Here is a 16,086-nt window from a genome sequence, read left to right as displayed (position 1 = left end):
CAATAATACTGCTTCTGCTAAAATGACAGTGTGCCTAACTTACAATGTAGTTGCCACTAAATTCCTTGAAGAATTCATCAAGGGGCCATCATTAAAATTTAGCTGGCAGCTAGCAAACTCTGGATCAGCTTTCCTTTGTCTTTGGATCCTCTTGTCTCTCTGGATATTTTCTCAGAGTGGACAGCTCCCATACTGTATTGTCCTCCATGCATATTGACCCTTCTGCTGATTCCTCTTTAGTAATCTTCAATCTCCTTGATATCTGCATCTCTTCAGCAGCCTGAAAACTAATTCCCATTTTGCTGTCTTCTTTCTTCCCCTCTCCATTTTCTCCAACATTTTCCTGCCATCTTCTTAGCTTGTTTCAATTTTCCCCACCTCCATAAGAGTGTGTGTGAAAACCTTAACTGGTCCATTATTTTTTCCAGACTCTGGCTATCACCCACCAGTACAAGCTTGTATACCTGGGAGGTTACATGACAGAGTAGCAGGCAGTGTTTACTCTGAAAAGGTGAAATTCTAGTCTGCAACATTTTGTTGCAAGCTGCAGTTTGGGGGATAGATTTGCAACATCAATAAATTAAAATCAGACCTCTTGGAAATCAACAGGCATAGAGTACGTATGACAACCTTTCAGGAAGCCCAGGTTCAAATTCAGTCATTCACAAAGATCAGCAACTATGCTATGTTATGCCTCGTTATTCAGAGGCAAATCCTGTTTTGAGGAACTTACTTGTGAAGGTTGTGTTGGGTTTGGCAGGAGATTAAAAAAAGTTGCAGTTAAATATATCTGGGCAGCACCAAGCTGAGAAAGACTGATTGGATATGGATACTGCCATTTTCTTTTCTTTTTTCATAAAACTTTATTAAATTTCAACAAGAGATAAAATATAAAAATGGGAAAAAAGAATAGAAAAGATAGAAAGAGAGCAAAATTATTAAGAAAATAATTAAGAATAGCTTCCAACTTTCTTTGGTACAGATACAAATTTGATACATTAACCTTTATTCTAAAATTAACAGCACACAGTATTTCTGTAATCATAAACATCGATACTGTCATTTTCTGAGGGGGTATCAGCCACCTTCTTGGCCTAGCCTACCTTGTCAGGTTGTTTTTGAGGATAAAATAGATGGGAGAAACTCTTACTGCCTTGACTTCCTTCAAAAGTCAGATTTAGTTATTTCAACAATTGTTTTAGTTATCATTTTGCAATAGGTTTTCCTTTGGATATCATTATTATTATGTTTTAGTTCATCAGGGAATAACATAATACAAAGAACAAACAAAAAGAATCCAGTATTTGACTGGTGTTCTTTGGAAATTCAAGTTCCAGCCAGGAACCTAGGAATTATCCTTGTAATGTCATAAGCTGCGCTATCTCATATGCTCAGCAAGGTGCTTTTTTGTAAATCTGCAGCTGATATAGCCAAAGTATTTAGGTTCTTGTAAAAAAAAGCTTAATCTCTTTGTTATCCATCAATATCAACATCAGCAGCAGCAGCGAGAGAGATTTCTGGTTCTTCTCCAATCAGTGGTACAATCTGTTACAGTAGTACAACTTAAATACATGGAACCACAAAGAACAGCATAAAGTTCCCACAGCCCATCATTTTCTCTCTCCCCCAAATATCCTCCAGAAATGCCTCTAAAGCTCTCTGAAAATTGGGAAGGAGCAGTCCTTATATCATAGGGGAGATATTTGCAAAAAAGGTTGCCAAGAAGGCTCAGGAATGGGTTGCATGAAGATGGTATTCTCTCAGAACAGGGACCCTTAACATGGCTTCTGTCCCTGATCTCACTGGACCAGCAGAGTTGACTTGGTCTCAGCCGTGTATTGCTTTAAAGGTGACCAGAACCTTGAATTGCACCTTTAAGCTTAACAGCTAATGCGGCTCCATAGGAAAGATGTCAGACGGGCAGGTGTCACAATCTTTCTGCAAAGGGTGAAGGAATTACCTCTTATGATATATCTGAGATGAAAACAAAGCCCACTATATATTGCTTATATTTGCACCCAAAGCAGCCTATTGCAGAATGGGTATCAGCAAGTAGCTCCATGTCTACAGCTAATGCTAAGGATAGATTCCCATTCTCCTTCATGCTGTATCTCAGGATAGATGCTAAAGGAGAAACATATACTGTAAAAGGACTGGGGCCAAAAAAAAAAAAAAGGGAGAGGGAGACACACAGAGGAAATAATTATTCTTTTAATTACTACTAGACAAAGCATGTTGCCTTTGTCTTTTATTGTCACTAGCAAGTCCAAATCTTTGTGTTGGAACTATGTTATTTTATTGCTATCCCAGAACGGTCACATAATGAATGACCAATTCTTCGTAGCTCTTGGGACAAAGGGGTGCACATAAGACTCCTGAGATTTATGTCTTTATGGCAGGTGCACGTTCTTTGCAGAAGGAGGTGTGGGGTACAACTCTTAAGATGCACCTCATCAGCTAATAAGATGCCTCTCATCTGAGAGATTCTCCTCCTCTTCTTCTTCAGTCTCCTTATCATCTTCAGCCACATTCTTGGCTTCTTTGATCTTAGCATTCCCTATGTGGTTCCCCACACCAGCTCCCAGTCCTCCCCCAACAAGTGCAAATGTGCCTGCCCCAGCCATGGTCCCAATCGCAAAAGTAGCAGCAGTACCAGTGCTCAGTATGATGGCTTCTGCTGCCAGCAAGGCAGCTGCCACCCCAGCTCCAATAACCCCACCAGCGAACCCCACAGCACCCACCCCGATGGCTGCCCCAGCTTTGAGAGCATGGAATTTGTAACGGCGGGTGTAAAGCTCCAGGAAATCTTTGGTTTCATGTTGGAGGTGCTTCTCCAGACATGAGACAGAATGGGTCCGACATGGCTTATCACCCTGAAGGAAGTCATTGCACTCTTGGAGTAGCTCCTGTTGCTTCTTCTGAAAGCGCTTGGTCATTGAGGCTGGTGTCACTTGTAGGCCTGCCAACAGTGGGCGTGAAAGTCGATCCTAAGGTTGAAGAAGAGTGGTAGGTTACTGAAACAGGTGGGGAAAAGGGAGATGTCAATCAACTCACTATTCAGAATAACGCCACTTCTTACTATTACAGTATTAATCATATATTTAATTTGCCCTTCTGGGACAACAGACTCCAACCACCCCCATTTTACATTCACAATAGCCTTTTGAGGACAGTTAAGGTGAAAGAAAGAAAGAAACCCGTATCTGTGTGATAAGCTTTGGAGCTGCCTAGAGATTTTAACCTGTCTCCTGGGTCTTAACAGTTTATCTACTAAATTTCACAAAACCCAAGGAGCTTTATTCTTGATCTAACCAACATTTTTCAATTGTGCAGCACATTTCACCCAGCCTTAAGTCGATCCTCAGACAATAGCAATCGAAAATCACTTGATTTGCTTTTTCTGTATTTAAAAACCCACCACCACCACTACTTGGACTTTACAAGCTCAGCCCTCTGATTTCTATTACACCTTGATCCTAGCCTACCATTCTCTGAACTAAATGCCAACCCTGTCCCCTTCCCTACATGTGAGCTTACAGTAGGCAAACCATAGAAATCTGTTCCACCTCTATCACATTCTAAGTATTTGCTTCTTCAAAATCCTCATTTTTTGCCTTTTTCAAAATTAAAACTGGAATAAAACGTGGGCTCCTCCTCTTGTACTACCTGCTCTTTGATGAACTCTGTAAATTTCTTCTGTAATACTTCCTGGGTGTTCAGGTTGTGGAAGGTGATAGCCATCTGAGGAGAAGGAAAAGGGTAGTAGATGTGGCTACAGAATATATGAATCTTTCCTTGAGTTCCCTCAAATCCCAGAAGAGACAGGGAAAGTAATAAAGAGAGATGTGGATGAGTTGGATGTGTGCACCAGGTCTACGCATGTCAGCCATTTGGCTTCATATCTGCACCCCTTTGGTGGAAATGGTTACAACAGCAGAATCCACCATGATCAGAAACTGGATTTCCTGCCATGGACTTCCCAAGCCATATCTAACAGGTTATTTATGACAGTCTCATTTCATCTTCCACCCCTACAAAGTTCAACACATAGATATTCTTCATCCAAACATTAACTAGGCCCAGTCCAATTAATTTCAGCAAGACTCCTTTGCTGTTCTTCTTCGTGCCCCATTATGTTTGTCAGGTCCCATTAATTCCTTTCTGAGAACCCACCAGGAAATATTAGAATTAGATCGACTAAGATTAAAACAAAAACATACAGAAAAGGGTAAGAGCAAACCATTTCTACATAGCTGCCCAGAAAACAACGTGGATGTGTCCATGGAGTCAGCATATCTGGAGCTTAATTTGAAGGGCATTTTCTTTTTTAAAAAATGCAAACTAGCTGTAAGTGTCTTTCAGGGAAGGGTACAAAAGGAAAATGGAGAAATTGGTACCTGTGTGGGTGAGGAAAAACCAAACTGGTATTTCTTCATGAGATCTGACAAATCCTGAAATAATTTTTTAAAAAAGGAGGGTTTAGTACATGAAAATAGGATTAACAAAAGGCTGCCACAGATGTCTATTCAGTATATTCAAATATACTTCCAAATTTGTAGACAATCAACCTATAACCCACCTGCACAGAGACCTACACTAACTGAACAGAACACAAACACAGACATGCACACTGTATTCCCCAGTATGTATCATATTCCTTTCACATAGAACTTTGGTCTAAATAATGCCTTTTCCAAGATGGCTAGAACTTCAAAGTTAATGATTAACACAACAACTGCAATAAAATATCAAAAGCATAATGGCATTGAAAAGCAATAAACAGATCAAAGTCTCAGACTAAGAAACAGGATTGGAACATCGCAGAACACTGTATAAACACAGGTAGAATGTTGTCTGTACAGTAACTGCTGTAAAGAAGATCGGAAGCTGCTTCTTTATGTTTTTCTGTACTGTTCTTTGCACTTTTTCTAAATTTTCCTTTATACATTTTCATGTTCATCTTTCGCTTATGTAAAAATCTTTAATAAAAGTTATATAAGTTTTATTGTGATGAAAGGTCCCCTGTGCAAGCACTGAGTCATGTCTGACCCTTAGGAGGGACGCTGCTTTTGTGACATTTTCTTGGCAGACTATAGAAAATGGAACACACATGGTAGCTGCTGAAAGATCCACAGATATGCCCAGGTCAGACATGGAGGCAGGGTGTCACCATGCACTAGGCCTCATTAGGCTTGTGTTAGTTTTGGGCATGCTATGAGGGATCTGAGGCACCTATCAGTTGCAACAGGGTACCAAGTCAAGACTAAGAGTATCATATGATTCCTCCCAACCTTGTTCCCTTTTTCTGGGTGTGGCAGCAACAGGGCTGAAACCAGTCAGCACTACAATTGAATGTGGGACTAACACTCCCATTAGATTCATATCTACCAGCTGGGTTCTGTAGCCTTAGCCAGGGAAAGCAAGCTTAATGGGCTCAAGGGGTATCTCAACAGCCATTTGTCTGGATGCTTAAACTGGATTCCTGCACTGAGCAGGGAGTTCAAACTCAATGGCATTTCAACTCTGGGTTTCTGTGAAATGATTTTTTGAACAGAAAGTGCTGGACTTCTCCTGTTCTGAAGTTCCCGTCCATCTACACATATAATTTTAGTACAAACTGCAGATTCCAGTTTGTACTAAACTTTTCCATATAACCATTCTTCACCTATACAGATTAGGGCATCCCACAAAAGACTGTGCTTGCAGAAGCCCATGGAAGAGCAGGCTGTGTGAGAGAATTGCAGGCCCCTGTGCTCCTTCCTGTTTTAGCTTTTCCCCAGCATCATCATGGCAGAGTTGCCAATAAAACAGCAACCTTGATACAGGTGTGGGAGGGAGAAGAGAGGATGTGTGTTTTTGCAGCTCTGCAGCCATCAGCAGCAAAAAGATAGAAGGCATTTTAACTTCAGAGGGAGTGGATGGTCCAGAGAAAAACGTACAGGAGCACAACAATGAAAAGCACAACTTGGAAAGGTGCAAGAGCCCCACCTCCTGGCTGCTAAAAGTCACAACAGAGAAGAAAACGGAGAAATCCCTGAGATAATAGACTCTGTAAGAAGAAAACATCAATGTACAGTAGATAGCAATAGGGAACTATGTTGTAGAACATGCTGGCTAGGAAATTCTGGGAGTTGAAGTCCACACTTCTTAAAGTTCCTGAGGTTGAGAAACACTGTTTTAAAACTGAGGAGATTGAACTCTCTTTTGGATATAGCAGAAACTTCTGTATGCCAGGTACAAATTCAAAAGTGTAGGTTGCCCACATCACTTGATTCCATAATTCTCACCTTTATCTTGACAGCAAGTTGTGTCCCGGTGAGAGGCATGCTGTCCCGATTTCCCTTCATACGCATTCCAGCTGAATTGGCAATATCACTCACATAATCCTTCAAGCATTCCCTAAAATCCTCATCCATGTCTGGAAGAAATAATTCAGACTGTTCTGGCCAAGGCAAGGCACTTTTTACCTTTTCTGGAGACAACAGTTGAAAATATCTGCGTGCAACCCAATTTATCCCACTGCAACAGTATGTTGGATTAGGCCTTAAAAGGGGACTATCCTATCTGATAAACCTTTGCTGCACTTTATATGTGCGTCTGTGAGTTGTGTGGCGTGGGAGAAATGAAGTTCTGTTATTTTAGAATGTTATTTAACATCTCCAAGACTCAAGCTTTCTGTGCTTTTAGTAATCTTGTAGGTTTTGGGGGAAATGAATGCAGTAGGGGATTACTAGCAGTAGTGACTAGTGCTAAGGAAGGATGAGGAGCTTTTTACGAAAAAGGCATGCTTTGCTCTCAACCATAAGGATAAAATAGGACAATGAGAAGGTTTTGGTGAATTTTGGTCACCAAAATTATTCATAGAGTTAGAATTTATTTCATAAACAAAACTCTGGGAGGGTGGATAGTCTGGTTGGCTTCCCTGCAGAGTCATTCTACATTGACCTCTTGGATTCAGAGCAACTATTGAGCCATGAGAAGAAAAAACCCTTCCCTTCCACCATTTACCCCCCTCCCCACCCCCAACTCAGCAATCCCAAATGGCTGCAAAAAGAGTGTAACAGCAACAGGCTGTGGTTTCATAATCAGTGGAAGGGACTTTTTAATCTTCCATGGGTTGTTCCCCCCACCTCAGCTCCAATTAAGGAAACAAAGATTCCCAGGCAATAGAATTAATTGGTCTAATCATTTTTACACTCCATCTCTGATCAGAGAGGATTTGTAGTACTCATGCTCCTCCTTGTGATAGAATGAAGTAATTGTGTCTATTCTTTCTTAAAGTTCAGGCAGAGTATAGACTTGTGGGAAGAACATGAAGAAGGTATGATGGAAAGAGAGAGGTTCTTGCCTGCTATGGTGCCTTCAGTTCCCATCACCAACTCCTTGCCAGGGAATGGCATCAGGTAACAACGACTGTTGGTGCTTTTGAGTGTCTGCAGGGCTCGTGGATGCCGGTTGGGTTGGCCCTCCAGCTTCTGAGGTTAAACGGACAAACAGAGAGGACAAGATGGAACCATTGTAAAAGCACCCATGCACCCACTCTGTCTCTCTGCTTGAGTGGGAAGATGGACTCCTACACAATCTCTTCATTCTCAACTCAGGATATCTTTTCATGATTTCTACAAGAGGTTTACCTGGATGATGTCATGGAGGTAATTCTGTCCCCCCTGGAATCCATAGGTAGGGGGGAAGAGCCAGTCACGCACCAAGAGATCAAGATGCTGCAACAAAGAAGCAAGATAAGCTCCAGGGCTCTGCCTTTGCCTTTTGTCCTCCCCATTCTGATCCCACTCCAAGCCCACTGGATGCATGGAAGCAACATGCCTGCTCTCTGCATGGTCACTTCCAGTGCCATGTGTCAGTCAAGGGAGTTGAGCCACCTTCCCCAAGCCCTCCCAAAGATGAGCTAGAAACTAAATTGTACATATGGCAGCAAAAGTACGGGGCCAATTCTCCCATTACAAAGAGCCACAGGAAGTGTCTGCAACTTCACCACCTTCCCCTGCCAAGGGATACACCTTGTGTCCATCAATGCTGCTAAAACAGGGAGACAGATGAATAATTCATACCAATGCAGAACTAGTATCCTTCCCTGTTATAAGGAATAATAAGGAATCATTATTCAGGCTTACAAGCCCTGGCCACAATATTTCTTAAAGGCTTTCTTCTTTATCAGATCCCTTTTTTCTCTGTAAGGCCCCTCAGCTTACTTGCCCTTCCTTTTGTCCCCAGTCTGTGCAACTGAGCGGGAGCAAAACTATTTCATCTCTTCACTTGTAGGCCCAAGGAGGGCAGGAGAATGATAAGAAGAAGGAAGAGAATCATCAGTGAGCCTTCCCAGAGGTATAGCCCTGACAGTACCTCTCTCTGAGGCCAGTCCTACTTTTAAAGATTGGGTTTTTTTAATCATTTACCAAAGCATATCATAGTTACAGTGAAAATAAGACAATCCCTCCCCTGAAACTAACATTGCTCATTAGGTTCCTGTTTCTTTCTAGCTCCCCGCCATCCTCTTACCCACAGTGGGTATGGCTGATGATAATGTGTTGCCACCGAAGGGAATTGTACCAACATTTTGGGTGCTTTTTTCTTCTTCTCATTTTGGGTAGATATGACTTTGGGGCTTTTAACGGTTTATATTAAAAAAATTATCATCCTGAAAAGAGTTTCTTATTGCTGTAAAATGGAGCATGAAGCCACTTGGACCTTGGCAGGTTGTCTTCCCTGCATTTGATGGAAAAGAATGTGAAGGTACCCCACTTAACCTCACTTTGCTGTAGGAACTTTCTCACAGCCTGAGTTGCTTCCGGCATCCAAACCAGGCAGAAATAAACTTTCTTAAACCAACATCACAAAGGAAGGGAAGGAAGGGGAAAGACCTGGATTGCCTTGTCTGCTTGGGAAAAATAAAAGTCACCCTACTCAACCAGCCCTTATAATATGAATAAGGTGGGAGAGACATGTATTCCTGCGCCATCCAATTTTGGACTTTTTAAAAAAAAATAAAATAAAAGCATTATTTGGAGATTGTTGCCCTTTCCTGGAGATGAAAAATGGATGCATTATAGGGACAAATAATGCATTTACAAATAGCAGTGGGTGAAAAAGTCCATTGGTATTCACAATGAAAGAAAAGGGAAGAGAGATGCGAGTACCAGGCAGAAGAAAACAGAGATGGAAGAGGCGTTTGCTGTGAACAGGAATTCAGGAACAAAGGGCCTCTTTGACCAAGTGGCAGGGCAACAGTCCTGAGGGAATGGTGACAGTGGAAGAGAAAAAAGCACACAACATGAACGTGGAAAGAAAGAAGGGAAAGGATGATGCTCCTTACCTGAACAGGCTTCAACTTATACTGATGGCCCACCGTCTCCGCAACGTACAAAAACATCTGTGGGACAAAAGAAGCAGGTGACTTTGTGAAACTAGGAGATTTAGTTTCACTGAGCTTATTGTCTGTTCATACAGTGGCAGAGATAAGCTAAAACTTGATTTAGGAAGGAAGCAAAGACATAGTTTAGAGAGTTATTGGTTTAGAGAGTTATTGTTATTTTTACTATTGGCTGCCTTGAGTATCTGATGACTCGAAAGATAAAGATAAAAATAAAAATGATATTTTAGAAATGATATTATTATTGTAAAACAAAAATAAAACCTACTTAAATTTACAAACTAGTCTTAAGATTGTGTCACATTTGTATCCTGCCTTCTTCCAGAGAATTCAGGACAGTGGACTTAAATACACTACTGTATTTAAGCTTGGTGTGTGTGTGTGTCTCCCCCTCCTCTCTTTAAACTACTTAGCTTGTTACTTTTAATACAAAGACCATGCAAACTTGTGGCACTGGATCCATATTTAATTTTTGCACTGCAAGAACAGGAGGGATATTAGTTTTCTACCTAATGTTTTTAACGTTGTTGAGAGACAGTCAATCGACTTATTCAGATCAGTTAAAGAATCAGCACTTGCATTTGTGCAGCATGCCAAATTTAATTACTTGTAATCTTGGAGTGTTTCTTATGGCATAGTGAATTGCATGAATCAAGCACCAGAGGTCAGTTTATAATCTAATGGATGTGCAAATTCAGACAATGGGTAATTTGGTATCTAAGCTCAACATGTTGTGGGGATCCAGCCTTTGATCAAAGGTTGGATTCATGGCTGAGTCAACCATGTAAATTTAAACTCAAATCTGGAATATCCAGTCCAAAACTCTCCTTACTGGTTTTCACTGAACCATCTATTTTGATGTCTTCATTGTGGACTGTAGGGAATGGAAGAGACACGAGGTCACATATACACACAGTGTGGCAGCAGTGACAGGGAGCTAATAAGAAGTACTAGATACCCAAGACAACAATTAATCAAGCTGTCTTGAGTTCAGCTAGCCTCGGCAGGTGAATGTGCCTAATAGTCCAACTGAAATAGCTTTTCTTGCAATCTGACTTGCTCACTTGACACTCCTGTTAATGTTTACTCCACAACAGAGCTGTGCAGTAATTTGGAAACAATTTGGAAAAGGTGCTTTGGAGTATAATCGTAACGCCTATTAGAACTCTTAAAACAGCCACATCTTTTCTCAGGACAACTTGGATTTTCTGTAGCTGACAAATATCCTGGAAAAAGATACAGGTGCTTTAAAGAGTTGAAAACAGGTGTTATATTTACCTTTCTTCACCCTCCTCAGCACCTTCTGTAAAGGAATCTGAAGCATTGCATAACCCTATTACTCAAGCAGTCTCTTGCAAGGCACCGATTCTCTACTTGTAGTATGCTGAAACTGATTTGAACGGCTTGGGCTTTAGTTTATGCCTCCTTCTCTTAGCTATATTGAGAGAACTTTCTTTTTATACCACCTCTGCCTGGTAATGTTGCATTGTCTCCCACCTCTCCCTGGGACAAGGAGCTCACTTCTAATAAATAGAGCCCAACTCACTTCCAGGTATTCCAGGTCTGTGTCCTTCAGCATGTGGGACAAATTGAGAATCTAGAAGACAATTGGGAAATACAACAAAAATGTGATAAGTACTTATTACTGTTACAGTCTAGAGGAAAAAAGGGTGTTGTGGTTTCTAGAACTCCACCTGATAGGAGCTAAGCAGCATAGAGAAAGCTGAAAGCTTGACACTATTTTCCTTGCTTCTCTCTATATCCATTGAGCCCTCGGTGTCAATCAAGAACAAGGCTACCTGCAGATGGAAAGGAGAAGAGAAATGAGTGGATGTACTGTATATATACAATATACAGTGTGAATCCATCCTTTTCAGTTAGTTTCTGATTCAATGAATTGTGCATGTGGATTATTCAGTAACCAGCTTAGGAATGTTGTGCGTACATAGCCACAGAATTCATTTCTAAAATGTATTAGGTGCTCTTAGTAGAGATAGTGAACATTTTGGACTCCTGTCCTGGCTGAACTACAACTCCCAGCATTCTTCACCTACCATATGCCATGCTAGAATAATCTGTTGGGAGATGTAGTTCAGTAACAGGTTTCCCATTCCTGTCCTTTAGCGGCACTTGTCAGGAAGAGGCAGGTGAAAACAAAGCAATAAAAATCAATGCAGAATAAAAATAAATAATCAGAATAAAAACCACAGAGATAAAACTACTTTAAAAAGCCCACACCACCACAAGAGGAAATTAGCCATTTTATAATGGAAGAGAGAGGTTTGTGTCCAGCACCTGGCCCATTGATTCATGTGAGTCTGATAAGAGATGCAACCAAATACAAGGCAAGAAAGGAAAGTAGTTAGGAAGTTACAAGGATCACATGAAGAATGGCTGAATGCAGCAGTTACTAGCTGTGGCAGTAAAAGCACGTTTCTATTTTCAAAATCCTCCTCCTTCTCCCCACATTGCGGTAAATCACATTCTGCATAAGTGATGCCTTTTAGATTCTAAATTTCCTGTGCTGAACAGAAAATATTTCTTTAACAAGCCCCAGGATGCTGTGCAGTGTCCTAGTTTGACAGTCTCTACTGTGCTTTTGAATTTTGGTGTTAGAGGAAACTCCTGAGAATACCATGGACAGCCATGAAAACAAATGGATCATCAAACAAATCAACCCAGTGTTCTCACCCAAGGCACAAATGACCAGGCCCAAATTATCCTATTTTGGACACATTATATGAAGCACTAGCTCTCTGGAGAAGGCTGGGAAAAGTGGAAGGAAAGAGAAGAGGACAACCAGCAGCAAGGTGGATGGACACAATTACAACAGTGATAGGTGCACAATTGGAAGACTTGAAGGACCAGGTAGGGACAGATCATTGTGGAGAAAATCTGTCTATTTGGTTGCTAGAAGTCAACACTGACTTGATGGCATGGCATCGGTCAAGCAATCATGCAGACAAGTTTACTAGATCAACCTCCAGCTTGGCTAAGCAACATTTCTTATGGCAAGCTCTGTTTTCTATCATACTATCAAGCTTGTGGTTAGTAGCAATAAAATATTGTTCAGTTTTGGGACTGTTGTGATGTGTTGGGGTGGGAAATAAATCACATTCAGAAAATTCTTGAAAAGCCTGGCACAGGGGCCACAAAGCAGGAGACGAAAGGCAAAAGAGGAAATTACTTCTTGGATTGAGCTCTCAAACTTTTACCTTTCCATTGTTACTACGAACCAAAAACGGCTGATTCCATATCCATATCCCTTTGGTGATTCTGTTAATTCCTGGATGCCATTCAAAACCTGTCAGTGGCTCATCTTCTTGGCCCATCCAGGAGTTATCTGTAGCAGCCTGCCAACAAGGAAGAAATAAATGAGATAGGAAACATTTGGCTGCTGCAGCAGCATGGTTAGTCAAATAACACATATTTTCCAAAATATCAATTACTTGGCCAAGCAACTTTCTCTATTTCTCTCTTTATTTCTGCAAAGATCATCGACTTGCCTTTTGTTGAAATTTATTTTTATTGTTTCATTGTTTCATTCTTTTTTATTATTTATTCTTTAATTGTTCTTTTATGATTTATCCATGGAATTAATCTCCTGGGAGTCATAGTTTAGAAACCCCTTGAGAGTCATTTGTACTCCACCACTGAGACACTGATGAGATACTGGGCTAGCTTGGATGATGATATTCCTTGATTAAGCTGATACATCTGCATTTTCAGAAAAGGAGTGTATACCTTACACATCTACCCTTCTCATGTTTTTTAAAAAGCTGAACATGTACAAAATGCAATGCATATAAACTCATTTTGCATGCTTGATTTCTTGGATAAAAACTACAAAATGCTATAAGATTTAGGAGAACACTATAAGATCATAGGAGGAGCATCATCCAATCCAAATTGTTTTAAAATACTAAAAAATAGGCAATCGTTCTCATACTTACCAGGTTTTTAAGCCTCCGCAGGAAGAAGTTAAGCAAGAAGGATTTACCCCGTCGTTGTTCCCCAACAATGGAAATCAAGCAGATGGGAGTATCTTTCACCTCTTCCTGCTCTAAGCAGCTACACAGGGCCTCTGCGTTCAAGCAGAGATCCCCATTCTCATCCAAACCCACTAGTTGTACTGGCTGCCCCAATACCAATGAAGTTGTTGGCATCTTCTGAAAAGGAAAGCAACCAGGTCAAAACAAGCCATGTACAACTTCCATGGCTACTCAATCAGAGCCACATCTCAAGACTGAAGAGAAGGAAGATAGAAGAAAACATAGCAGCCAAATTGTGATGGCCATGCCAGATTGACTGGTAGGAAACTTGGTATTTGTGAGCTATTTGGGGGAGGGGACTGGATAACTTTGACTGGGAAATGAAGAAATCAGTTCTCACCTACATATTGTTCTTCAACGGTTCTCTCCCTTCCTAAGGGGTTAGTTCCCATTGGGGAGGAGATGAGAGCTCTGCTCAGAGCTCTCTATTGTGTGGAGTGCCTCAGATCGCTTTGACATCTATGTGAAACCACTGGGAGTGGTCATTCACCAACACAGTCAGGTATCTTCAGTGATATATCTCAACCACACACCAAACAGTGGAAGTGCTGACCCAGTGACTCTGTACAAGGTTATACTCCCTGGCTCAAGGTGGTCCACACTGGGGGTCCACCTTGACTCACAGCTCTTATTCAAGTAGGTGAGAACGGCAGTCAGGTGGACTTTTGAATAGTTACATCTGGTGCACTAATTGCAGTCATTCTTGTATCGGGAGGTCTTGCTCCCATTCACTCATGCTCTAGTTATTTCCTGTTTGGATTTCTATAACATGGTCTACATTTGGCTGCCATTGTAAAGCATTTGGAAGCTAAACCTGATATAAAATGTGGCAGCCCTGGGCCACAATGAATATTTCCTGTTATACTTGGGTGACCACACAGCTCTGGGAACTGAGCTGGCTGCACATTGGCTTCCAGGTGCAATTCAAGATGCTGGTTGTTACCTTTAAGGCCCTGCATGACTCTGGATCTGGTCATCTGCAAGACTGCTTTCTCCTGTATTCACCTGCTCATGCAACTAGAAAAAACAGGGTCAAATCTTCCTTCCTTCCTACCTACCATTTGTCTGCCTTTATGATAGTGTTGAGATTTTTGTTATTATTTTTTGAGTGTGTTTATTTTTATTTATTTTTTTATTTTTTTAAACAATGTTTCCAATTGTTAGCTGCCCAGAGACTTTGGGAAGGAATGACATACAAATATACAGGTAGTCTTCACTTAACAACCATTCATTCAGCAACCATTTGAAATTACGATGGCGTTGAAAAAAATGGCCTTATGACCTGCGCCCGGAATTACAACTGTTGAGGCACCTGGCTGCCTTTGCCGAGTCCTTTTCGGACCCAGCTTCTCGACTGTTTCTTCCACATGGCTCCCTTCAGAATGCTATCTCCTCAGCTTATGCTACCTTCTCAGTGCCGCTGATAGTGTAAGGTGGTAAGATAGCGTTCTGAAAGGAGCCACGTGGAAGAAACGATCGAGAAGCTGCTTCCAAAAAGAACTCAGCGAAGGCAGCCAGGCATTTTTGCTTCACCCATGGCAGCTGAGTGAAAAAGGCAAATGTAGGTGTGGGGAACTGGGAGAGGAGGCAGCTGAAGGAATGCAGGCTGGGGAGGGTGGAGCTTGCTACTGGTAGCCTTATGCCCACGCAGGTGGAATGGGACGGGAAGGGACACCTTGCACTGCGTGGGTGGGCTTCCCGCCCCCAAGGCAGGTTGCAGGGCTTCCAAAAGGGCAGAGATGGGGGGAGATAGGCAGTGGGGAATTGAAGGCAGTGGTCAGGGCTGGGAGGAACCAAACCCAGAATGGCCTGGATTGGGGTGAGTGCTCAGGCTAACAGTGGGTAAAATTCACTTAATGATGGCGAGGGGAATTGCTAGGATAGCCATTGCTAAGTAATACCATCTCATTTTACAATTGCATGGTTTAGCGATGGAAGTTCTGGGCTCAATTAGTGTTGTTAAGTGAAGACTACCTGTAGTAGGTAAGTAAATAAGTAATTAAGTAAGTAAATAAATAAAAAGCTCCACACGTCATGCAATGCAGTAAAAGCTACCTAGTTCTCCCTAGATGCAATCCCACCTTGTTGACCTCTTCCAGGAGAGGAAGCTGTACAATCTTTTCCACCAAACTCTTCAGCCGTGTGTCTAGCTTCATCCGCTCAGGGTGGCAGAGATGGCGGCATTCAGGGCAACGGTACTGAGAGTGCAAACTATCATTCCAGTGGGTAAACAGACAGTCTTGACAGAAATTATGCCCACAATCAATGGAGACAGGGTTATTGAAGGACTCCAGACAGATGGAACATGTGATGTCTTCCTGAAGGTTCTGGATCATGCCTCCAACGGGTCTTGACATAGGGACTTTTGATGAGGTCGGTCTGCAACGGGCAAAGAAAAAGAATTGGGTCCAACTGTGGGAGGCCAGGACTCTCTCTCTAGCTCTGGCTCTGCTTCATGTGATACTGCTAGGATACTGCTAGGACCAGACTTCTGTGCAGAAATCCAGAAGCCCCATCTTGGAGGATGAGCATTATAATCTGAAATATGGGGCAGGTGGAGGAGTCTGTAGTTAAAATGTTCAAACTATATCATTCTCTGAAGCCCAAGTGTACAGATGTTTCATAGGAATTAAATCTCACTATGTT

The 16,086-nt window shown here is 41.7% G+C and overlaps 1 protein-coding gene across 1 annotated transcript; it reads right to left on the bottom strand.

Annotated features, from left to right (window-relative positions):
- Window positions 1-2,389: 2,389 nt before the first annotated feature.
- Window positions 2,390-15,824, bottom strand: RNF112 (ring finger protein 112). The gene is made up of 12 exons (XM_063301054.1): window positions 15,522-15,824; window positions 13,342-13,557; window positions 12,604-12,741; window positions 11,083-11,187; window positions 10,935-10,985; window positions 9,332-9,388; window positions 7,635-7,721; window positions 7,349-7,475; window positions 6,288-6,418; window positions 4,398-4,451; window positions 3,667-3,741; window positions 2,390-2,987 (listed from the first exon to the last, which is right to left on the bottom strand). Exons 1-12 carry the CDS (start codon window positions 15,795-15,797, stop codon window positions 2,454-2,456), a joined length of 1,851 nt encoding a protein of 616 aa, XP_063157124.1. The 5' UTR covers window positions 15,798-15,824; the 3' UTR covers window positions 2,390-2,453.
- Between the last annotated feature and the right edge of the window lie 262 nt (window positions 15,825-16,086).

The sequence above is a fragment of the Candoia aspera genome, chromosome 4 (genome assembly GCF_035149785.1).
Source record: "Candoia aspera isolate rCanAsp1 chromosome 4, rCanAsp1.hap2, whole genome shotgun sequence".
In the NCBI taxonomy this organism is placed as follows: Eukaryota; Metazoa; Chordata; class Lepidosauria; order Squamata; family Boidae; genus Candoia; species Candoia aspera.
This window is presented reverse-complemented; position numbering and strand designations above follow the sequence as displayed.